Source organism: Gadus morhua, chromosome 17 (genome assembly GCF_902167405.1).
Source record: "Gadus morhua chromosome 17, gadMor3.0, whole genome shotgun sequence".
Classification (NCBI taxonomy): Eukaryota; Metazoa; Chordata; class Actinopteri; order Gadiformes; family Gadidae; genus Gadus; species Gadus morhua.
Window position 1 is genome coordinate 6667055 of NC_044064.1, and position 25668 is coordinate 6692722.

A 25668-nucleotide genomic window follows, 5' to 3' on the forward strand; every position below is an offset into this window, starting at 1 on the left:
GTTATACACATTATGAAATACAGTAAAGTTATACACATAAATCATAATTTATTAGTTATACACATAACTATATATACCTTACTTATAAAACACAGTAAGGTAGTTTGACAGATTATAAATCAACTTATAAATTACACACATTATGAAGCACAGTATTCTAATTCTTAACATTATGAATCACGACAGGCTATAATTGTTCCACAGATTATAAAACGTGTTATGCATACCAAGCAGGTACAGATGTGTTTCTCATATCCTGTTATAGTTTGAGATTTCTTTCTGATATGATATCTTGGTACCACACACACGCACACGCACACGCACACACAGCTTCTGTTTCAGAGTGACAAACAGCAAAGCCAATCAACGGCCTCCTGCCAGAGGGGCTGGACTGAGAACATCAGGGTTTCGGATGTCCCGTGCCAGCGGTAAAGGATCTCCGCGAGGGAAGTTTCGAGGAGTACTCACGAAACTATTTTAGTTTGTTCCGTTACTCCGGTTCTGTTTCTTATGTTTCCGTTACTCTGGTTCTCTTTAGTAAGGGTCCCGGTGCAACTGGACCGTCTCGTGGAGAGAGACTCGAAGATAGAGAGAAAGAAGTGGAGTAAGTAGCTGAGGAGGGGAGAGGAATGTGGATTGGGTGGGAGAGGTAGTGTGTATTGCAGTTGTGTGTATGTGGATGTGTGTGTCTGTGGGGGGGAGGGGGGGGCGAGGTTAGACCCCTCCTCCATCAGTCTCGGGAATCGTCTGTCCGGCGAGAGCGCTCGCTGTCCGGCTGCAGATCCTACCGCTGACCCGCACCGGACCTCCAGATACAAGTCTACCAGAACCCCATGAACCGATCGAGGAACCGAGCCTGAGACCTAGGGGGGCACGTCGAGGAAAGGGTCCGGTCCGGAAGTCCCATAGGATCACGGCCACTATTCAACATCTGGTTTTTTTTAAGGATCGGTGGTTTTTAAAACGTCCACCGACAACCCGAGACTGGATTTCTATTGTCGTTCTACTGGATTTATGTTGTGGTCCTACTGGAATTCTATTCAAGGTCCACTGCGAGTTCTACTGGAGTTCTGCTGGAGTTAATAGTGTCGATCTTCTGGAGTATGGTTAAAAGTTATGCTGGAGTCCTATTGTAGTTCGGTCGTCGTTCTATTCGAGTTCTGCTGAAGTTACACTGGCGTTCCAACCGGGTTGAATTGATTCGATTTGGAAACGCATTCGACCGTAGTGTTGTTGTTGGATACTGTAGCAGATAGTATCGGGTCGCTCGGCGCCTGCTGGGTGCTGGTGGGCTCTGATGAGGTCCGTGGGGCGGACGGAGCGTGAGGCCAGTTGATGGCGCCTCGAGGCGCGCGAGGCGCCGGGACCGAGGCCGTGCTGCGGCTCCTGCTGCTGCTGGGCTCACTGTGTGCGTGCGGGGCGGAAGAAGGTAAGACCTTAAATGCCGTCAAACTTTACTTTGTCTCCTTGACCTGAACCTAGCTTAAAATAGGCGACGGCTATAGTTATCTAACAACGACCGTGTAACTTCAATACTCTTTACAACCAACTAACTACAAGTACAATTCAAGCACTCTCACCTCACTAATTAATGACTTGACTTTCTCCTCGAACTAAACATACGTTTAACAAGTACTGTTACTATTGTTGTACAACTATAATAAGTATACTTCAACAACACGTTTATACTGCAACTAGATACCAGAACTAAATGTTCTAGCTAGGAATGACAGGAGAGACAGAATGATGGAGTGATGATAGAGGAGAGGCAGAACGAGGGAGGGAAGATAGAGGAGAGACAGAATTATGGAGTGATGATAGAGGAGAGGCAGAATGATGGAGGATGATAAGGGAGAGACAGAATGATGGAGTGATGATAGAGGAGAGGCAGAATGATGGAGGGATGATAAGGGAGAGACAGAACGATGGAGGGATGATAAGGGAGAGACAGAACGATGGAGGGATGATAAGGGAGAGACAGAACGATGGAGGGATGATAGAGGAGAGACAGAATGATGGAGTGATGATAAGGGAGAGACAGAATGATGGAGGGATGATAAGGGAGAGACAGAATGATGGAGTGATGATAGAGGTGAGTCAGAATGACTACTGCTAGTAATATTTATAAACTATATCTGCTGGTAATACTACTGCTGCTAGTAATACCAAAACTGCTAGTTATACTATTCTACTGCTTCTATAATACTACTACTGCTAGTAATACTTCGACTGGTAATAATACTACTGCTGCTATAATACTAATACTGATAGTAATACTACTAGTGGAGGTGGTATTACTTATACTACTCAAAGTAAAACGGTCGCTAGTATACTACTAGTGGTAGTGGTGATATTTCTCATGCTCATGATAAAAACTGTTGTTTGTAAAACTACTAGTGGTAGTGGTAATAGTATTGCGGCTCATAGTAAAACTGTCGCTAGTAATACTACTAGTGGTTGTGGTACTGCTGGTAATGCAACCACTATTCCCCAGAGGTGGTGTTGAACACCAAGCTGGAGACCTCAGATCTGCAATGGACCGGCTTTCCTAACGATGACCAACAGGTGATGTCCATTTGTCCTCCTGTCTTTGTGTGTCTATCTGTCTGTATCTCTTACCTGTCTGTCTCTGTCTGTTTGTCTCTATCCTGTATGTCTCTAACCCGTCTTTCTCTAGCCTGTCTGTCTGTGTGTCTTGCTAACCTGCCTGCCTGTCTGTCTCTATCCTGTCTGTCTGTCTCTAGCCTGTCTGTCTCTTACCTGTCTGTCTCTATCCTGTCTGCCTGTCTCTTACCTGTCTGTCTCTATCCTGTCTGTCTGTCTCTAACCTATTCGTCTCTTACCTGTCTTTCTCCATCCTGTCTGTCTGTCTCTATCCTATTCGTCTCTTACCTGTCTGTCTTTATCCTGTCTGTCTGTCTCTAACCTATTTGTCTCTAACCTGTCTGTCTCTATCCTGTCTGTCTGTCTCTATCCCATTTATCTCTTACCTGTCTTTCTCCTTCCTGTCCGTCCATCTAATCTGTCTGTCTCTAACCTGTCTGTCTGTTTGTTGGTCTCGCTTACCTGCCTGCCTATCTGTCAGTAACCTCTCAGCCTCTGACCTGTCTGTCTCCAACCTGTCTGAGTTTAGTGGGAGGAGGTGAGCGGTCGTGACGACGATGCCAACAGTGTACGGACCTATCAGATATGCAGCCCTGCCAGCGCCAGTTCCTATTGGCTGAGGACACGCTGGATCCCCCTCAAAGCTGAGACCGTTCTCTACGTAGAAATACGGTGGGTTTGATTGACAGATAGAATATAATCAGATTGGTGGATGTAAACAAGGTATATGCATGATCTGATAGGTTGCTGTAAACCGGCTGTATGCATGATCGGATTGGTTGATGTAAACGAGCTGTATGCATGATCTGATAGGTTGCTGTAAACCGGCTGTATGCATGATCGGATTGGTTGATGTAAACGAGCTGTATGCATGATCTGATAGGTTGCTGTAAACCGGCTGTATGCATGATCGGATTGGTTGATGTAAACGAGCTGTATGCATGATCGGATTGGTTGATGTAAACGAGCTGTATGCATGATCGGATTGGTTGATGTCAACAAAGTGTATGGATGATCTGATTGGTTGATGAAAACGAGGTGTATGAATAATTTAAAACACTGGGTTGGGAGATGGGGGTTGAGATGGTTTATAAAACTTAATTGTTTTTCCATAAGTCAGATAAATGCATATTATCAATTAATATAACGTACTGGGGGTGAACTTGGATCTTCCATTTTTATTTGTCTAAATATACGATGTATGATTAGACGATCAGTTTCAATGGTTCTGACAAATCAGAATCAACCATGCAAATTCTTAGTCGATGACACCCCTACAATTAGTAGTTTTCATATTGAGTCATTAATTGGACAGTGGTTTTATACAACATACAATAAGAAGGAATTAGCTTTAATCGTTGATGAAAAAAATGATCTTTATTAATCCCAGACAGGGAATATACTGAAAGTGAGTGATGTGTGTTCCCCTTTAGGTTCACCATGATGGAATGTTCCAGTCTGAACTACCGTCAATGTAAAGAAACGTTCAACCTGTACTACTATCAGAGTCCCACAGACAACGCCACGCTCACACAGCCCATGTGGATGGAGAACCCCTACACCAAGGTAAACACTAAGCTAGTCTAATTGGGTCTGACCTAATCAAGTCTAATTTAACCTAGTCTAACCTAACCTCTTTTTACCTCACCTTGTTATAACCCCATTTGTCTAATATAATCTAGTATAACCTCATCCAGCCTAATCCAGTTGAATCAAACCCTTTCTAATCTACTTGAACCTAGATTTAAATCGAATTAATAAATCTGTAATTAATTTGATCAATAATCTGAAATTAATGAAAGTTCATACAATGTTAATTTTCAGGTGGACACGGTGGCTGCGGACCACCTGTTGAGGCGTGGGGGGGAGCGGCGGTCTAATCTGAAGACCCTGCGGGTGGGTCCAGTGGGGTCCGGTCCAGGGGGGGCCACCAGGGGGGTGTACCTGGCCTTCCAGAGCCAGGGGGCCTGCATGGCCCTGCTGGCGGTGCGGGTGTACTACAGGAAGTGCCCCGCCCTCATCCACTCCTTCACCAGCTTCCCGGAGACCATCCCACACACACTGGTGCAGCAGGTAGAGACCGTCCCACACACACTGTTAGAGACCGTCCCACACACACTGTTAGAGACCGTCCCACACACACTGGGTTAGCAGGTAAAGACCGTCCCACACACACTGGTGCAGTTAGAGACCATCCCACACACACTGGGTTAGCAGGTAGAGACCGTCCCACACACACTGTTAGAGACCGTCCCACGCACACTGGGTTAGCAGGTAGAGACCGTCCCACACACACTGGGTTAGCAGGTAGAGACCGTCCCACACACACTGGGTTAGCAGGTAGAGACCGTCCGACACACACTGGTGCAGTTAGAGACCGTCCCAAACACACTCTCACTTTGTAGCGGCGTGTGCGTGTGTGTTGTTTTTGCGTGTAGGTTGGACAATGTGTATAATCGGTTTGTATTCCAGGCGCTGGGTGTTTGTGTGGAGAATGCGGGGACCCCCTCTGGAGAGAAGACGAGCCGTCCCAGCATGCTTTGCGGTGAGGACGGCCAGTGGGTCGGGATGGGAACCGTCTCCTCCAGCTGTGCCTGTCGCCCTGGTTACGAAGCCAACCCGTCACATCTCAGATGTCGAGGTGAGCACACACATTCAGCGGTCGACGCTAATAAGTCTAAAGCGTGTGTAATAAGTCTAAAGTGTGTCGACCTCTATCGGACGATTCAATGCAATTAAACAATGAAAGCTATGCATGCATCATGGGATATAGGTTTGAAATAAGTGTGAATCAGTTGTAAACTTATTTTACGGTGCATCATGGATATGAAGTATTGCACTTTATAGGAACCAGATGTGTACACTTGCGGATAACAATAGTAAATACGGCAGAACTGGAAAATGCAATTTCTGAATAAATTGCGGTGTGAATGTTGGCTGTTGGCTTTCAACAATTTGTAACATCACATGGGTTGAATGGAGTTAAAACAGAACTCAAAAGTCAGTCTTTAATAACGTAATATCTACAACAATATATTCACGCAAACCATTTTAACAATAACAACAAATATCCTACTGGAAAATGTCCTAAATCAAAAGTCACAAACAATGTCCAACACTTTCAGAAACCAAACCGGGACAAGGAAACATGACCTCATCTAAATCCAAACCCACCACACCCAACAAGTGACCACCTTAGGTCTTCCGCTGAGAGCCAGCTCTCCCTTCCACGTAGCCGCGGCTGTAATTTTGGGCTGGTCTGGAGGTGATCAGGGACCTTCCTGTTGTTCTCTGGGGTTCAGAGGTCATCGCGCTGAAATCAGGACGAGTTGTCATGAGCACGGGCGGCCTCATCTGCTTTTGGTTAACCTGGAACACACACGCAGACACACACGCTGCACACGCTGCCCAAGGTCACTTCCTGTCTCCATTGTTCCTGTCTCTCTCTCTCTCTCTCTCTCTCTCTCTCTCTCTCTCTCTCTCTCTCTCTCTCTCTCTCCCTCTCCCTCTCCCTCTCCCTCTCTCTGTGTGAGGGGTGCATGCTGGGAGCATGGGGGGGAGTGGTGAGTGTTCGGTCAGACTTTTTTCCTGGTTTGTCTTTGAGATGAGCGATTCTTCAAACTCACCGTCTTTTCGTTAAACTGTTGTTGGGTCGTGTGTTTGAGGGGGAAGAAGGGCGGGTTAGGCGGACGCGGCGTCCTCCGAGACACCGCCCCCTATTGATCCGACCCGTGATCCCTTTGACCCGTGATCACGGGTCTCTAAGGGACCCGTGATCACGGGTCTCTAAGGGACCCGTGATCCCTTAGAGACCGTCCCACACACACTGGTGCGGGACGGTCCCCCCCCCCCCCCCCCCCCCCCGGGTCCCGACAGCACAGGCGCTCAGGTGGCGCTGGCTGATTGAAACCGGGGTGTTTATAGGTGGACAGACGCGCTTGTGTGTGTCATCTCTGACCATACCGTCTGACAATGTGACAGTGTCATGTGTACCGACTGTTATCACCGACGCTGCCCTTAAGCAAGGGCTGCGGCGCTTTTAGTTCGCATGCCGGGTTTCAGAACAATTCTAACTTGGCTACAAAAGAATCCTAGTCGGACTCATGTTCAGTCTCTAAGGAGCACAGCCTTTATGTTTCCAGAGGGGCCGTCCGAGTTCACGTTTCATGCGGAGTCCAAAACACGAGGATTCATGTTACGCTGTCTGAGCGAGCAGAGGCTGTTTGAGCTGTTTTGAGAGCGGTGATCTCGGACCTCAAAAAATGTGCGTGCCTGCAAAAGCAAAGACAGATGACGGAGCTCGAGCCTGCCAGCGGCGGGGTTGGAAACACGGCTACAGGTGGATTAGCGGGGCGGCCTTTAAGCGGGGAACAGCTATCGACGGCAGAGCCACATCCGTCGTCGAATTCCGCTGCCGCCTTGCAATGGCTTGTGGGAGTAAACCTGGTGGATTGAAAAAGTTTAAGGCCTGTAGAAAATATCACTGCAACAAGTAGAACTCTGAAAGCTGGCCGAGCCAAGAATACAAAGAGAGCTCACCAAGGCGTGCAAAATGATCATGTTTCAAGGGTTGCTCTCTTTTACCCAACAATTTCTTTGCTGTCTCTGTTTCCCCTCAATGGAAAAAAGAACAGTGTTGGTCTCATTTAATATTGATGTATGGAGGGAAGAACCTAAAGAGGTCTTCAATTAAAGATACCTGTAAGAAACGTCATGTGTTTTCCCTGCAGGAATCACACCTTGATACAGGTAATGACAGTGATTGAGATACTTAATTAAAGACACCTGCACTTTCAAGGAACTTTGTGTGGTTTTCCTGCAGGAAGCACACAGTCATCCGAGTAATGACAGTGATTGAGTCGTTTGGCGGAGGGCCAGGTGTTGTGCACTCATCTCACCTCAGTACAGGTGCAGCCACATATTTTTTCCGGCAGGTCTAGGCATTCGGATACCATCCCATGATGACTGGGTATATTGAACTCATTTGCAAACTCAGTGCTACAAATGTGAGCCGAGCTATTGGCCTCCAAATCAGACCATATCATGACCGACATCGTTTAAACAGACCAGACAGGCTTCATTCTAGGTCACCAGTCTTCCAGCAACATCGCCCTGTTCTCAGTGTCTTACACTCCTCAAACTCCCTTGAGATCCATTCAGGGATTGTTTCCATAGATGCAAAGAAGGAGTTTGATGGAGCAGAACTTTGGTTTCCAGTTTTGGCTGCATTTGGTTTTGATCCAAAGCTTATCTCGTGGGTTTGCTTTGCATAAGCGTCTCCGGAAGCTGCCGTGGTTACGAACAAATCAGGTACTTATTCCAGCTTTCAAGGACTACAAGACAAGACTTAGTCTCCTTCTATTCACGCATGTTATAGAACCCACTCAACTCTCAAATTCTCACTAATGTGTCACCGTGGGTGTGGTTTGGTGATTAGTAGTTATTAGGGGTCCAAGCCAACAGGTTGGATCCCTATTGTTTTTGTAGTGTTTATTATTAGGGGTCCAAGCCAACAGGTTGGATCCCTATTGTTTTTGTAAGGATTTTTAGGGGTCCAAGCCAACAGGTTGGATCCCTATTGTTTTTGTAAGGATTTTTATACTACCTCCCCGTGAAAGTGGAACCACAGCCCAAACCGTAAATGGCGCACACGCGCCAATTGCATGACTAGATCCAGAATCGGCACCGCTACTCAGATAACAAAATCCAGACACGCCGGTCACTAGGTGGCGCTATACCAAGGAATACGCGTTTGGGGCTATAACTCCCACACCGAACCTCCCAGAGTCCAAAAACTTGTACACACAGATGCACTGGAGTCTGCTGCATCTTTTGGCCTAGGCCACGCCCATTTGCGTCTGTGAATATTTTTCGCTAAATCGCGAAAACCGCAAAAATGTTTTTTCGCTACTCCTCCCACATTTCTTGACCAATCGACACAAAACTTTGCACACGACATCTTCAGACCTACACGAAAAGAATGCATGGAACACTTTTTTGATCCGACCTTTGACGACGAAACGGTAGCGTTTTGAATATTGGTTTATGAGCTAAATTAGACGTGGAAAATCCAAAATCCAAAAAATTCAAAATTACACATCGGAACGAGTCCAAATTGTGCACAAATGTTGGTGCTAACCTTACTGTCGTACGATAAAAATTTCGGAAAATTTCGCCATTAGGGGGCGCAATAAACGAGGAAATTGTATATCTTCTACAAAATTTCGCCACGAATACGCTACACTGACTTCTCGCTACTCCTACCACAGTCAAATCCTTTGTATCCACAGGTTCAGGGTAGCGTTTTGAACACATGCTTCGCGTTGTGCCGGCGAAACGCACATTTCTTGTCGCGTTGTGCCGGCGAAATGCACACTTCTTGTTCTTATTATTCCAGCAGCTAAAAGTGGTACTACAGCCCAAACCGTAAATGGTGCACACACGCCAATTACATGACTAGATCCAGGTCCGTGAGGTGACGGCAGACGACAAAAACCAGACACGCCGGCCACTAGGTGGCGCTATACCAAGGAATACGCGTTTGGGGCTATAACTCCCACACCGAAACTCCCACATTCAAAAACTTGTACACACAGATGCACTGGAGTCTGCTGCATCTTTTGGCCTAGGCCACGCCCATTTGCGTCTAGAATTTTTTTTCGCAAAATCGCGAAAACCGTAAAACTGTTTTTTCGCTACTCCTCCCACATTTCTCGCCCGATCAACACCAAACTTTGCACACAACATCGTCAGACGCACACGCAAAGAATGCATGAAACACTTTTTTGATCCGTCCTTCGACGACGAAACGGTAGCGTTTTGAATATTGGTTTATTAGCTAAATTAGACGTGGAAAATCAATAATCCAAAGAAATCCAAAATTAGACATCGGAACGAGTCCAAATTTTACACACATGTTGGTGCTACCCTTAATGGCGTTCAATAAAAAATTCGGAAATTTTCGCCATAAGGGGGCGGAATAAACGAGGAATTTGTATATCTTCTAATTGGCCAAAGGAATGTTCTTCAAACTCAAGGGAAACCATCAAGGGGCAATCCCGAGCCTATATAGAAAATATGGCCAAGAATTATTAATGTGGGCGGGAGTTATTTGGCAAAGGATAATTCTCTTTGGAAAATTTCGCCACAAGGCGGCGCCAAAAAACGACGACAATGTCTATCTCCTATTTGGCCATGGAATGTTCTGAAAACGCGTTTTAGGCTAGAACTCCCACACCGAAGCTCCCACAGTCAAAACCTTTATATCCACATGTTGTTCACGGTGGCGTTTTGAATACTTGCTTCGCGTTGTGCCGGCGAAATGCACATTTCTTGTCGCGTTGTGCCGGCGAAATGCACACTTCTTGGACCCCTGCATAACTGCTTGCAGTTCTAGTTCCTATTATACTTACCTCCCTAAAAGTGGGACCACAGCCCAAACCGTAAATGGTGCCGACACGCCAATTGCATGACTAGATCCAGTTCTCTTCGGACTATGCAGACGACAAAATCCAGACACGCCGGCCCCTAGGTGGCGCTATACCAAGGAATACGCGTTTGGGGCTATAACTCCCACACCGAACCTCCCACATTCAAAACCTTGTACACACAGATTCACTGGAGTCTGCTGCATCTTTTGGCATAGGCCACGCCCATTTGCGTCTAGAATTTTTTTTCGCAAAATCGCGAAAACCGCAAAACTGTTTTTTCGCTACTTCTCCCACATTTCTCGACCAATCAACACCAAACTTTGCACACGGCATCTTCAGACGCACACGCAATGAAACCCTCAGACAGTTTTTTGATCCGACTTTCGACGACGAAACGGTAGCGTTTTGAATATTGGTTTATTAGCTAAATTTGACGTGGAAAATCAAAAATCAAAAAAAAAAAAAAATTAGACATCGGATCGAGTCCACATTTTACACACATGTCGGGGCTAGCCTTAATGTCGTTCGATAAAAAATTCAGAAGATTTCGCGATTAGGGGGCGCAATAAACGAGGAAATTGTATATCTTCTACAAAATTTTGCTGCGAAAACGCGTCACTGACTTCTCGCTACTCCTACCACAGTCAAATCCTTTGTATCCACAGGTTCAGGGTAGCGTTTTGAACACATGCTTCGCGTTGTGCCGGCGAAATGCACATTTCTTGTCGCGTTGTGCCGGCGAAATGCACACTTCTTGGACCCCTGCATAACTGCTTGCAGTTCTAGTTAGGGGTCCAAGCCAACAGGTTGGATCCCTATTGTTTTTGTAAGGATTTTTATTAGGGGTCCAAGCCAACAGGTTGGATCCCTATTGTTTTTGTAAGGATTTTTATTAGGGGTCCAAGCCAACAGGTTGGATCCCTATTGTTTTTGTAAGGATTTTTCTTCCTATTATTATTATACTTACCCCCCTAAAAGTGGTACCACAGCCCAAACCGTAAATGGTGCACACACGCCAATTACATGACTAGATCCCGATCTCTTCGGACTACGCAGACGACAAAATCCAGACACGCTGGTCACTAGGTGGCGCTATACCAAGGAATACGCGTTTGGGGCTATAACTCCCACACCGAACCTCCCACAGTCAAAAACTTGTACGCACATATTCACTGGAGTCTGCTGCATCTTTTGGCATAGGCCACGCCCATTTGCGTCTAGAATTTTTTTTCGCAAAATCGCGAAAACCGCAAAACTGTATTTTCCCTACTCCTCCCACATTTCTTGACCAATCGACACCAAACTTTGCACACGACATCTTCAGACACTCACGCAAAGAATGCATGAAACACTTTTTTGATCCGACCTTCGACGACGAAACGGTAGCATTTGGAATATTGGTTTATTAGCTAAATTAGACGTGGAATAGCAAAAATCCAAAGAAATCCAAAATGAGACATCGGATCGAGTCCAAATTTTACACACATGTTGGTGCTAACCTTAATGTCGTTCGATAAAAAATTCGGAAAAATTCGCCATTAGGGGGCGCAATAAACGAGGAAATTGTATATCTTCTAATTGGCCGAAGGAATGTTCTTCAAACTCAAGGGCAACCATCAAGGGGCAAACCCAAGTCTATATAGAAAATATGGCCAAGAATTATTAATGTGGGCGGGAGTTATTTGGCAAAGGAAAATTGTCTTTGGAAAATTAAAAATTTCGCCACAGGGCGGCGCCAAAAAACAACGACATTGTCTATCTCCTATTTGGCCAATGGAATGTTCTGAAAACGCGTTTTGGGCTTTAACTCCCACACCGAAGCTCCCACAGTCAAAACCTTTGTATCCACATGTTGTTCACGGTAGCGTTTTGAATACTTGCTTCGCGTTGTGCCGGCGAAATGCACATTTCTTGTCGCGTTGTGCCGGCGAAATGCACACTTCTTGGACCCCTGCATAACTGCTTGCAGTTCTAGTTATTATACTTCCCGCGCTAAAAGTGGGCCCACAGCCCAAACCGTAAATGGTGCCGACACGCCAATTGCATGACTAGATCCAGGTCCGGCACCGCTACTCAGATAACAAAATCCAGACACGCCGGCCACTAGGTGGCGCTATACCAAGGAAAGACGCGTTTGGGGCTATAACTCCCACACCGAACCTCCCACATTCAAAACCTTGTACACACATATTCACTGGAGTCTGCTGCATCTTTTGGCATAGGCCACGCCCATTTGCGTCTAGAATTTTTTTTCGCAAAATCGCGAAAACCGCAAAACTGTTTTTTCGCTACTCCTCCCACATTTCTCGACCAATCAACACCAAACTTTGCACACGACATCTTCAGACGCACACGCAAAGAATGCACGAAACACTCTTTTGATGCGACCTTTGACGACGAAACGGTAGCGTTTTGAATATTGGTATATTAGCTAAATTAGACGTGGAATATCAAAAATCCAAAGAAATCCAAAATTAGACATCGGATCGAGTCCAAATGTTACACACATGTTGGTGCTAACCTTAATGTCGTTCGATAAAAATTTCGGACAATTTCGCCATTAGGGGGCGCAATAAACGAGGAAATTGTGTATCTTCTAATTGGCTGAAGGAATGTTCTTCAAACTCAAGGGAAACCATCAAGGGGCAAACCCGAGTCTATATAGAAAATATGGCCAAGAATTATTAATGTGGGCGGGAGTTATTTGGCAAAGGAAAATTGTCTTTGGAAAATTAAAAATTTCGCCACAGGGCGGCGCCAAAAAACAACGACATTGTCTATCTCCTATTTGGCCAATGGAATGTTCTGAAAACGCGTTTTGGGCTATAACTCCCACACCGAAGCTCCCACAGTCAAAACCTTTATATCCACATGTTGTTCACGGTAGCGTTTTGAATACTTGCTTCGCGTTGTGCCGGCGAAATGCACATTTCTTGTCGCGTTGTGCCGGCGAAATGCACACTTCTTGGACCCCTGCATAACTGCTTGCAGTTCTAGTTAGGGGTCCAAGCCAACAGGTTGGATCCCTATTGTTTTTGTAAGGATTTTTCTTATTATTCCAGCAGCTAAAAGTGGTACTACAGCCCAAACCGTAAATGGTGCACACACGCCAATTACATGACTAGATCCAGGTCCGTGAGGTGACGGCAGACGACAAAAACCAGACACGCCGGCCACTAGGTGGCGCTATACCAAGGAATACGCGTTTGGGGCTATAACTCCCACACCGAAACTCCCACATTCAAAAACTTGTACACATAGATGCACTGGAGTCTGCTGCATCTTTTGGCCTAGGCCACGCCCATTTGCGTCTAGAATTTTTTTTCGCAAAATCGCGAAAACCGTAAAACTGTTTTTTCGCTACTCCTCCCACATTTCTCGCCCGATCAACACCAAACTTTGCACACAACATCGTCAGACGCACACGCAAAGAATGCACGAAACACTTTTTTGATCCGTCCTTCGACGACGAAACGGTAGCGTTTTGAATATTGGTTTATTAGCTAAATTAGACGTGGAAAATCAAAAATCCAAAAAAATCCAAAATTAGACATCGGATCGAGTCCACATTTTACACACATGTCGGGGCTAGCCTTAATGTCGTTCGATAAAAAATTGGGAAAATTTCGCCATTAGGGGGCGCAATAAACGAGGAAATTGTATATCTTCTACAAAATTTCGCCGCGAAAACGCTACACTGACTTCTCGCTACTCCTACCACAGTCAAATCCTTTGTATCCACAGGTTCAGGGTAGCGTTTTGAACACATGATTCGCGTTGTGCCGGCGTAACGCACATTTCTTGTCGCGTTGTGCCGGCGAAATGCACACTTCTTGGACCCCTGCATAACTGCTTGCAGTTCTAGTTATTATACTTCCCGCGCTAAAAGTGGGCCCACAGCCCAAACCGTAAATGGTGCCGACACGCCAATTGCATGACTAGATCCAGGTCCGGCACCGCTACTCAGATAACAAAATCCAGACACGCCGGCCACTAGGTGGCGCTATACCAAGGAAAGACGCGTTTGGGGCTATAACTCCCACACCGAACCTCCCACATTCAAAACCTTGTACACACATATTCACTGGAGTCTGCTGCATCTTTTGGCATAGGCCACGCCCATTTGCGTCTAGAATTTTTTTTCGCAAAATCGCGAAAACCGCAAAACTGTTTTTTCGCTACTCCTCCCACATTTCTCGACCAATCAACACCAAACTTTGCACACGACATCTTCAGACGCACACGCAAAGAATGCACGAAACACTCTTTTGATGCGACCTTTGACGACGAAACGGTAGCGTTTTGAATATTGGTATATTAGCTAAATTAGACGTGGAATATCAAAAATCCAAAGAAATCCAAAATTAGACATCGGATCGAGTCCAAATGTTACACACATGTTGGTGCTAACCTTAATGTCGTTCGATAAAAATTTCGGACAATTTCGCCATTAGGGGGCGCAATAAACGAGGAAATTGTATATCTTCTAATTGGCTGAAGGAATGTTCTTCAAACTCAAGGGAAACCATCAAGGGGCAAACCCGAGTCTATATAGAAAATATGGCCAAGAATTATTAATGTGGGCGGGAGTTATTTGGCAAAGGAAAATTGTCTTTGGAAAATTAAAAATTTCGCCACAGGGCGGCGCCAAAAAACAACGACATTGTCTATCTCCTATTTGGCCAATGGAATGTTCTGAAAACGCGTTTTGGGCTATAACTCCCACACCGAAGCTCCCACAGTCAAAACCTTTATATCCACATGTTGTTCACGGTAGCGTTTTGAATACTTGCTTCGCGTTGTGCCGGCGAAATGCACATTTCTTGTCGCGTTGTGCCGGCGAAAAGCACACTTCTTGGACCCCTGCATAACTGCTTGCAGTTCTAGTTAGGGGTCCAAGCCAACAGGTTGGATCCCTATTGTTTTTGTAAGGATTTTTCCTATTATACTTACCTCCCTAAAAGTGGGACCACAGCCCAAACCGTAAATGGTGCCGACACGCCAATTGCATGACTAGATCCAGATCTCTTCGGACTATGCAGACGACCAAATCCAGACCCGCCGGCCCCTAGGTGGCGCTATACCAAGGAATACGCGTTTGGGGCTATAACTCCCACACCGAACCTCCCACATTCAAAACCTTGTACACACAGATTCACTGGAGTCTGCTGCATCTTTTGGCATAGGCCACGCCCATTTGCGTCTAGAATTTTTTTTCGCAAAATCGCGAAAACCGCAAAACTGTTTTTTGGCTACTCCTCCCACATTTCTCGACCAATCAACACCAAACTTTGCACACGGCATCTTCAGACGCACACGCAAAGAAACCCTCAGACAGTTTTTTGATCCGACTTTCGACGACGAAATGGTAGCGTTTTGAATATTGGTTTATTAGCTAAATTAGACGTGGAATATCAAAAATCCAAAGAAATCCAAAATTAGACATCGGATCGAGTCCAAATTTTACACACATGTTGGTGTTAACTTTATCGTCGTTCGATAAAAAATTCGGAAAAATTCGCCATTAGGGGGCGCCATAAACGAGGAAATTGTATATCTTCTACAAAATTTCGCCGCGAAAACGCTACACTGACTTCTCGCTACTCATACCACAGTCAAATCCTTTGTATCCACAGGTTCAGGGTAGCGTTTTGAACACATGCTTCGCGTTGTGCCGGCGAAACGCACTTTTCTTGTCGCGTTGTGCCGGCGAAATGCACACTTCTTGGACCCCTGCATAACTGCTTGCAGTTCTAGTTAGGGGTCCAAGCCAACAGGTTGGATCCCTATTGTTTTTGTAAGGATTATTATTCTTCCCCCCTTGAAAGTGATACTACAGCCCAAACCGTAAATGGTGCACACGCGCCAATTGCATGACTTGATCCAGAATCGGCACCGCTACTCAGATAACAAAATCCAGACACGCCGGCCCCTAGGTGGCGCTATACCAAAGAATACGCGTTTGGGGCTATAACTCCCACACCGAACCTCCCACAGTCAAAAACTTGTACCCACATATTCACTGGAGTCTGCTGCATCTTTTGGCATAGGCCACGCCCATTTGCGTCTATAATTTTTTTTCGCAAAATCGCGAAAACCGCAAAACAGTTTTTTCCCTACTCCTCCCACATTTCTTGACCAATCGACACCAAACTTTGCACACGACATCTTCAGACGCACACGCAAAGAATGCACGAAACACTTTTTTGATGCGACCTTTGACGTCGAAACGGTATCGTTTTGAATATTGGTTTATTAGCTAAATTAGACGTGGAATATCAAAAATCCAAAGAAATCCAAAATTAGACATCGGATCGAGTCCAAGTTTTACACGCATGTTGGCGTTAACCTTAATGTCGTTCGATAAAAAATTCGGAAAATTTCGACATTAGGGGGCGCAATAAACGAGGAAATTGTATATCTTCTACAAAATTTCGCCGCGAAAACGCTACACTGACTTCTCGCTACTCCTACCACAGTCAAATCCTTTGTATCCACAGGTTCAGGGTAGCGTTTTGAACACATGCTTCGCGTTGTGCCGGCGAAACGCACATTTCTTGTCGCGTTGTGCCGGCGAAATGCACACTTCTTGGACCCCTGCATAACTGCTTGCAGTTCTAGTTATTATTCTTCACGCCTTGAAAGTGGAACCACAGCCCAAACCGTAAATGGTGCACACGCGCCAATTGCATGACTACATCCAGAATCGGCACCGCTACTCAGATAACAAAATCCAGACACGCCGGCCACTAGGTGGCGCTATACCAAGGAATACGCGTTTGTGGCTTTAACTCCCACACCGAAACTCCCAGAGTCCAAAAACTTGTACACACAGATGCACTGGAGTCTGCTGCATCTTTTGGCCTAGGCCACGCCCATTTGCGTCTAGGAATATTTTTCGCTACATCGCAAAAACCGCAAAACTGTTTTTTCGCTACTCCTCCCACATTTCTCGACCAATCAACACCAAACTTTGCACACGACATCTTCAGACGCACACGCAAAGAATGCACGAAACACTTTTTTGATGCGACCTTTGACGACGAAACGGTAGCGTTTGGAATATTGGTTTATTAGCTAAATTAGACGTGGAATATCAAAAATCCAAAGAAATCCAAAATTAGACATCGGATCGAGTCCAAATTTTACACACATGTTGGTGTTAACCTTATCGTCGTTCGATAAAAAATTCGGAAGAATTCGCCATTAGGGGGCGCAATAAACGAGGAAATTGTATATCGTCTGCAAAATTTCGCCGCGAAAACGCTACACTGACTTCTCGCTACTCCTACCACAGTCAAATCCTTTGTATCCACAGGTTCAGGGTAGCGTTTTCAACACATGCTTCGCGTTGTGCCGGCGAAACGCACATTTCTTGTCGCGTTGTGCCGGCGAAATGCACACTTCTTGGACCCCTGCATAACTGCTTGCAGTTCTAGTTATTAGGGGTCCAAGCCAACAGGTTGGATCCCTATTGTTTTTGTAAGGATTTTTTTTATTAGGGGTCCAAGCCAACAGGTTGGATCCCTATTGTTTTTGTAAGGATTTTTATTATACTTCCCATCTAGAAGTGGTACCACAGCCCAAACCGTAAATGGTGCACACGCGCCAATTGCATCACTAGATCCAGGTCCGTGAACACTACGCAGACGACAAAATCCAGACATGCCGGCCACTAGGTGGCGCTATTCCAAGGAATACGCGTTTTGGGCTATAACTCCCACACCGAACCTCTCAGAGTCCAAAAACTTGTACACACAGATGCACTGGAGTCTGCTGCATCTTTTGGCCTAGGCCACGCCCATTTGCGTCTAGGAATATTTTTCGGAAAATCGCGAAAACCGCAAAACTTTTTTTTCGCTACTCCTCCCACATTTCTTGACCAATCGACACCAAACTTTGCACACGACATCTGCAGACGCACACGCAAAGAATGCATGAGACACTTTTTTGATGCGACCTTTGACGACGAAACGGTAGCGTTTTGAATATTGGTTTATTAGCTAAATTAGACGTAAAATATCAAAAATCCAAAGAAATCCCAAATTAGACATCGGATCGAGTCCAAATTTTACACACATGTTGGTGTTACCCTTAACGTCGTTCGATAATAAAATCGGAAAAATTCGCCATTAGGGGGCGCAATAAACGAGGAAATTGTATATCTTCTACAAATTTTCGCCGCGAAAACGCTACACTGACTTCTCGCTACTCCTACCACAGTCAAATCCTTTGTATCCACAGGTTCAGGGTAGCGTTTTGAACACATGCTTCGCGTTGTGCCGGCGAAATGCACATTTCTTGTCGCGTTGTGCCGGCGAAATGCACACTTCTTGGACCCCTGCATAACTGCTTGCAGTTCTAGTTATTAGGGGTCCAAGCCAACAGGTTGGATCCCTATTGTTTTTGTAAGGATTTTTATTATTATACTACCTCCCCGTGAAAGTGGAACTACAGCCCAAACCGTAAATGGTGCACACGCGCCAATTGCATGACTAGATCCAGAATCGGCACCGCTACTCAGATAACAAAATCCAGACACGCCGGTCCCTAGGTGGCGCTATACCAAGGAATACGCGTTTGGGGCTATAACTCCCACACCGAACCTCCCACATTCAAAACCTTGTACACACATATTCACTGGAGTCTGCTGCATCTTTTGGCATAGGCCACGCCCATTTGCGTCTATAATTTTTTTTCGCAAAATCGCGAAAACCGCAAAACTGTTTTTTCCTTACTCCTCCCACATTTCTTGACTAATCGACACCAAACTTTGCACACGACATCTTCAGACGTACACGCAAAGGAATCGTGAGACAGTTTTTTGATCCGACCTTCGACGACGAAACGGTAGCGTTTTGAATATTGGTTTATGAGCTAAATTAGACGTGGAAAATCAAAAAATCCAAAGAAATCCAAAATTAGACATCGGATCGAGTCCAAATTCTACACACATGTTGGTGCTAACCTTAATGACGTTCGATAAAAATTTCGGATAATTACGCCATTAGGGGGCGCAATAAACGAGGAAATTGTATATCTTCTAATTGGCCAAAGGAATGTTCTTCAAACTCAAGGGAAACCATCAAGGGGCAAACCCGAGTCTATATAGAAAATATGGCCAAGAATTATTTATATGGGCGGGAGTTATTTGGCAAAGGAAAATTGTCTTTGGAAAATTTCGCCACAGGGCGGCGCCAAAAAAACGACGACATTGTCTATCTCCTATTTGGCCAATGGAATGTTCTGAAAACGCGTTTTAGGCTATAACTCCCACACCGAAGCTCCCACAGTCAAAACCTTTACATCCACATGTTGTTCACGGTAGCGTTTTTAATACTTCCTTCGCGTTGTGCCGGCGAAATGCACATTTCTTGTCTCGTTGTGCCGGCGAAATGCACACTTCTTGGACCCCTGCATAACTGCTTGCAGTTCTAGTTATTATTATTCCCCCCTAGAAGTGGGCCCACAGCCCAAACCGTAAATGGTGCCGACACGCCAATTGCATGACTAGATCCAGGTCCCTGAGTTCTAGGCAGACGACAAAATCCAGACACGCCGAACACTAGGTGGCGCTATACCAAGGAATACGCGTTTGGGGCTATAACTCCCACACCGAACCTCCCACAGTCAAAAACTTGTACGCGCATATTCACTGGAGTCTGCTGCATCTTTTGGCATAGGCCACGCCCATTTGCGTCTAGAATTTTTTTTCGCAAAATCGCGAAAACCCCAGAACAGTTTTTTCCCTACTCCTCCCACATTTCTTGACCAATCGACACCAAACTTTGCACACGACATCTTCAGACACACACGCAAAGAATGCATGAAAACACTTTTTTGATCCGACCTTCGACGACGAAACGGTAGCGTTTTGAATATTGGTTTATTAGCTAAATTAGACGTGGAATAGCAAAAATCCAAAGAAATCCAAAATGAGACATCGGATCGAGTCCAAATTTTACACACATGTTGGTGCTAACCTTAAGGTCGTTCGATAAAAATTCTGGAAAATTTCGCCATTAGGGGGCGCAATAAACGAGGAAATTGTATATCTTCTAATTGGCCAAAGGAATGTTCTTCAAACTCAAGGGAAACCATCAAGGGGCAAACCCGAGTCTATATAGAAAATATGGCCAAGAATTATTAATGTGGGCGGGAGTTATTTGGCAAAGGAAAATTGTCCTTGGAAAATTTCGCCACAGGGCGGCGCCAAAAAACGACGACATTGTCTATCTCCTATTTGGCCAATGTTCTGAAAACGCGTTTTAGGCTATAACTCCCACACCGAAGCTCCCACAGTCAAAACCTTTATATCCACAGGTTCAGGGTAGCGTTTTGAACACATGCTTCGCGTTGTGCCGGCAAAACGCACATTTCTTGTCGCGTTGTGCCGGCGAAATGCACACTTCTTGGACCCCTGCATAACTGCTTGCAGTTCTAGTTAGGGGTCCAAGCCAACAGGTTGGATCCCTATTGTTTTTGTAAGGATTTTTCCTATTATTATTATTAGGGGTCCAAGCCAACAGGTTGGATCCCTATTGTTTTTGTAAGGATTTTTATTAGGGGTCCAAGCCAACAGGTTGGATCCCTATTGTTTTTGTAAGGATTTTTATTATTATACTTACCCCCCTGAAACTATGCCCACACCCCAAACCGTAAATGGTGCCGACGCGCGAATTGCATGACTAGATCCAGATCTCTTCGGACTACGCAGACGACAAAATCCAGACATGCCGGCCACTATGTGGCGCTATACCAAGGAATACGCGTTTGGGGCTATAACTCCCACACCGAACCTCCCACAGTCAAAAACTTGTACGCACATATTCACTGGAGTCTGCTGCATCTTTTGGCATAGGCCACGCCCATTTGCGTCTAGATTTTTTTTTCGCAAAATCGCGAAAACCGCAAAACAGTTTTTTCCCTACTCCTCCCACATTTCTTGACCAATCGACACCAAACTTTGCACACGGCATCTTCAGACGCACACGCAAAGAATGCTGGAACACTTTTTTGATCCGACCTTCGACGACGAAACGGTAGCGTTTTGAATATTGGTTTATGAGCTAAATTAGACGTGGAAAATCAAAAATCCAAAGAAATCCAAAATTAGACATCGGAACGAGTCCAAATTTTACACACATGTTGGTGCTAACCTTAATGTCGTACGATAAAATTTTCGGAAAATGTCGCCATTAGGGGGCGCCATAAACGTTGAAATTGTATATCTTCTAATTGGCCAAAGGAATGTTCTTCAAACTATGAGGGAACCATCAAGGGGCAAACCCGAGTCTATATAAAAATTATGGTCAAGAATTATTAATGTGGGCGGGAGTTATTTGGAAAAGGAAAATTGTCTTTGCAAAATTTCGCCACAAGAGGGCGCAAAAAAACGACGAAATAATACATCTCCTAATCGCCAATGGAATGTTCTGAAAACGCGTTTTGGGCTATAACTCCCACACCGAACCTCCCACAGTCAAAACCTTTATATCCACATGTTGTTCACGGTAGCGTTTTGAATACTTGCTTCGCGTTCTGCCGGTGAAACGCACATTTCTTGTCGCGTTGTGCCGGCGAAATGCACACTTCTTGGACCCCTGCATAACTGCTTGCAGTTCTAGTTATTATACTTCCCGCGCTAAAAGTGGGCCCACAGCCCAAACCGTAAATGGTGCCGACACGCCAATTGCATGACTAGATCCAGGTCCGGCACCGCTACTCAGATAACAAAATCCAGACACGCCGGCCACTAGGTGGCGCTATACCAAGGAAAGACGCGTTTGGGGCTATAACTCCCACACCGAACCTCCCACATTCAAAACCTTGTACACACATATTCACTGGAGTCTGCTGCATCTTTTGGCATAGGCCACGCCCATTTGCGTCTAGAATTTTTTTTCGCAAAATCACGAAAACCGCAAAACTGTTTTTTCGCTACTCCTCCCACATTTCTCGACCAATCAACACCAAACTTTGCACACGACATCTTCAGACGCACACGCAAAGAATGCACGAAACACTCTTTTGATGCGACCTTTGACGACGAAACGGTAGCGTTTTGAATATTGGTATATTAGCTAAATTAGACGTGGAATATCAAAAATCCAAAGAAATCCAAAATTAGACATCGGATCGAGTCCAAATTTTACACACATGTTGATGCTAACCTTAATGTCGTTCGATAAAAATTTCGGAAAATTTCGCCATTAGGGGGCGCAATAAACGAGGAAATTGTATATCTTCTAATTGGCTGAAGGAATGTTCTTCAAACTCAAGGGAAACCATCAAGGGGCAAACCCGAGTCTATATAGAAAATATGGCCAAGAATTATTAATGTGGGCGGGAGTTATTTGGCAAAGGAAAATTGTCTTTGGAAGATTTCGCCACAGGGCGGCGCCAGAAAACTACGACATTGTCTATCTCCTATTTGGCCAATGTTCTGAAAACGCGTTTTAGGCTATAACTCCCACACCGAAGCTCCCACAGTCAAAACCTTTATATCCACATGTTGTTCACGGTAGCGTTTTGAATACTTGCTTCGCGTTGTGCCGGCGAAACGCACATTTCTTGTCGCGTTGTGCCGGCGAAATGCACACTTCTTGGACCCCTGCATAACTGCTTGCAGTTCTAGTTATTATACTTACCTCCCTAAAAGTGTGCCCACAGCCCAAACCGTAAATGGTGCCGACACGCCAATTGCATGACTAGATCCAGATCCGTGGGGACTACGCAGACGACAAAATCCAGACATGCCGGCCACTAGGTGGCGCTATACCAAGGAATACGCGTTTGGGGCTATAACTCCCACACTGAACCTCCCACAGTCAAAAACTTGTACGCACATATTCACTGGAGTCTGCTGCATCTTTTGGCATAGGCCACGCCCATTTGCGTCTCGAATTTTTTTTCGCAAAATCGCGAAAACCGCAAAACTGTTTTTTCCCTACTCCTCCCACATTTCTTGACCAATCAACACCAAACTTTGCAAACGGCATCTTCAGACGCACACGCAAAGAATGCTCGAACACTTTTTTGATCCGACCTTCGACGACGAAACGGTAGCGTTTTGAATATTGGTTTATGAGCTAAATTAGACGTGGAAAATCAAAAATCCAAAAAAATCAAAAATTACACGTCGGATCGAGTCCAAATTTAACACACATGTTAGCGCCACCCTTAACGACGTTCGAATAAAAATTCGGAAAATCACGCCCTAAGGGGGCGCAATAAACGAGGAAATTGTATATCTTCTAATTGGCCAAAGGAATGTTCTTCAAACTCAAGGGAAAACATCAAGGGGCAAACCCGAGTCTATATAGAAAATATGGCCAAGAATTATTAATGTTGGCGGGAGTTATTTGGCAAAGGAAAATTGTCTTTGGAAAATTTCGCCACAAGGCGGCGCCAAAAAACGACAACATTGTCTATCTCCTATTTGGCCAATGGAATGTTCTGAAAACGCGTTTTAGGCTGTAACTCCCACACCGAAGCTCCCACAGTCAAAACCTTTATATCCACATGTTGTTCACGGTAGCGTTTTGAACACTTGCTTCGCGTTGTGCCGGCGAAATGCACATTTCTTGTCGCGTTGTGCCGGTGAAATGCACACTTCTTGGACCCCTGCATAACTGCTTGCAGTTCTAGTTTCGTTTTGGGCTTCCCGCCTTTGTGAAAGTGATTCTTTGTTCTCTAAATTCCTTTAATAAACCTTAATGTTTATTTATTTTCATTCCTGAGGTTAAGTCGGACTGTACTGCCCATCAACATCACAAACATTAGTCACAGCTAGGCTACTCCTCTCTCCCTCACAATACACTTCCTGCCCCATTGTATCTTCTGCGTTAAAAAATGTGGTCTCAATTTAGAAAAGACTTGCATCAAACACATTAGTCTATCGAAGTGAAAAATGTAACAACAACCCCGCCCCCTCCCCCCTTCCAAACTGTGGTCGCCATCTTTTAATACTAGGAAAAACTGGTCTCCAAAAGTGAATTGACTTGTATTTCAATGGAACCTTCACAGATTTTTGTGTAATTTCCCATCTGTTTGATATCACTTCATCCCATATTAATGCACCACTGAATAAGATTCAGGCAGCCTCGGCAGAAGGATTTGGGTTTTGGATGCCTGACGTGATCTGGGACCGTCTTCTTGTGCTAGACAATCTCATTATATATTTGATTCTTCACTTTGGACTGAAAATAGTTTGTGAGATTGACCCTGATTTAGCACAATGTGTTCCCATCCGGCTTGAGTCTCCTATGAGCACCAACAGACAATGTATCTCATTTGGCCGGCGTAATGGTATTCTCTGAGATTTGGTAAGCCCCAGGATTCCTTGTCAATTTGAGTGTCATTTGCAATTCTCCCCTGGGTTTGGTCCTGCCAAGAAAATCCAATTTGTAAACTGGGATTCTGAACGCCAGGGATAATAAGAAGTATAGAAACCTCGGCAGCGTATTCATTGTCCCCACCTCAATTCTTGACCTATTGATTTTTGTAATTGATTTAATAAAGGATCTCTCTCTCTCTCTCTCTCTCTCTCTCTCTCTCTCTCTCTCTCTCTCTCTCTCTCTCTCTCTCTCTCTCTCTCTCTCTCTCTCTCTCAGCCTGTCAATCAGGTCAGTTCAAGGCTGTTCCAGGAGTGGCTGGCTGTAGTGTCTGTCCAGCGAATAGCAACACTCAAATCCCAGGCTCCACCTACTGCTTGTGTCGCCCTGGTTACCATCGGGCTGACTCGGACCCGCCCCACCTGGCCTGTACACGTAAGACCACCTCTCTCTCCCTCTCTTTGTCTCTCACTGGCTTTGTCTCTCGACCTCTACCTCTCAGCTGTGTGTTTGTTGGATCAGTCTGGTTGACCTCTGACCCCGACCCCCTGCAGGCCCCCCTTCCAGCCCGAGGCGGGTGGTCAGTCAGCTGAACCTCACCATGGCAACGCTGGAGTGGAGTGAGCCAATGGAACGTGGCGGCCGGAGTGACCTCACATACAGCATCCTGTGTTCCTCCTGTCCTCACGACCAGGTCTCTCTCACACACACACACACACACACACACACACACACACACACACACACACACACCGACACACACACACACACACACACACACACACACACACACACACCGACACACACACACACACACACACACACACACACACACACACACACACACACACACACACACACACACACACACACACACACACACACACACACACACAACAAGGTCACCCACCACATGTTTCCAGGTGTGCGGGATTTATGAAGGACAGTTTGTGAGGTATATTGTGTGTTTGTTCCAAGGGATCTGTGAGGACAGTGGGTTGGAAACAAGTGTGTGTGTGTGTTCCAGGTCTGTGGGACCTGTGAGGATAGTGTGATGTTCCAACCCGCACAGCAGGGTTTGACCCTGAGGCGAGTGTCCATCTGGGGTCTGAAGCCTCACACCACCTACTCCTTCCGCGTCCAATCCCTCAACGGGGTCTCCTCTCTCAGCCAATCCGAGCCGGCCTCCCAGACGGTCAACATCACCACCAGCCGAGATGGTGACCATCACATGACATCTTATGACCATGATGTGATCCTCACATGAAACGCATCCAATTACACAATTACATCACGTT

General features: G+C 45.5%; 1 protein-coding gene across 2 annotated transcripts in view; it reads left to right on the forward strand.

Moving 5' to 3' along the window:
* The first annotated feature begins 397 nt into the window (after positions 1-397).
* Positions 398-25668, forward strand: part of ephb4b (eph receptor B4b) — a 32640-nt gene continuing 7369 nt past the window's right edge. The window contains exons 1-9 of one of the 2 annotated variants that reach the window (XM_030337504.1): positions 398-1429; positions 2495-2565; positions 3134-3276; positions 4038-4170; positions 4429-4677; positions 5077-5245; positions 24650-24805; positions 24925-25064; positions 25398-25590. In XM_030337504.1, the coding sequence (XP_030193364.1) occupies positions 1336-1429; positions 2495-2565; positions 3134-3276; positions 4038-4170; positions 4429-4677; positions 5077-5245; positions 24650-24805; positions 24925-25064; positions 25398-25590 (1348 nt within the window). In that variant the 5' untranslated portion in view covers positions 398-1335. The remainder of the gene's footprint in view (positions 1430-2494; positions 2566-3133; positions 3277-4037; positions 4171-4428; positions 4678-5076; positions 5246-24649; positions 24806-24924; positions 25065-25397; positions 25591-25668) is intronic. The other variant, XM_030337502.1, reaches the window with a different exon arrangement.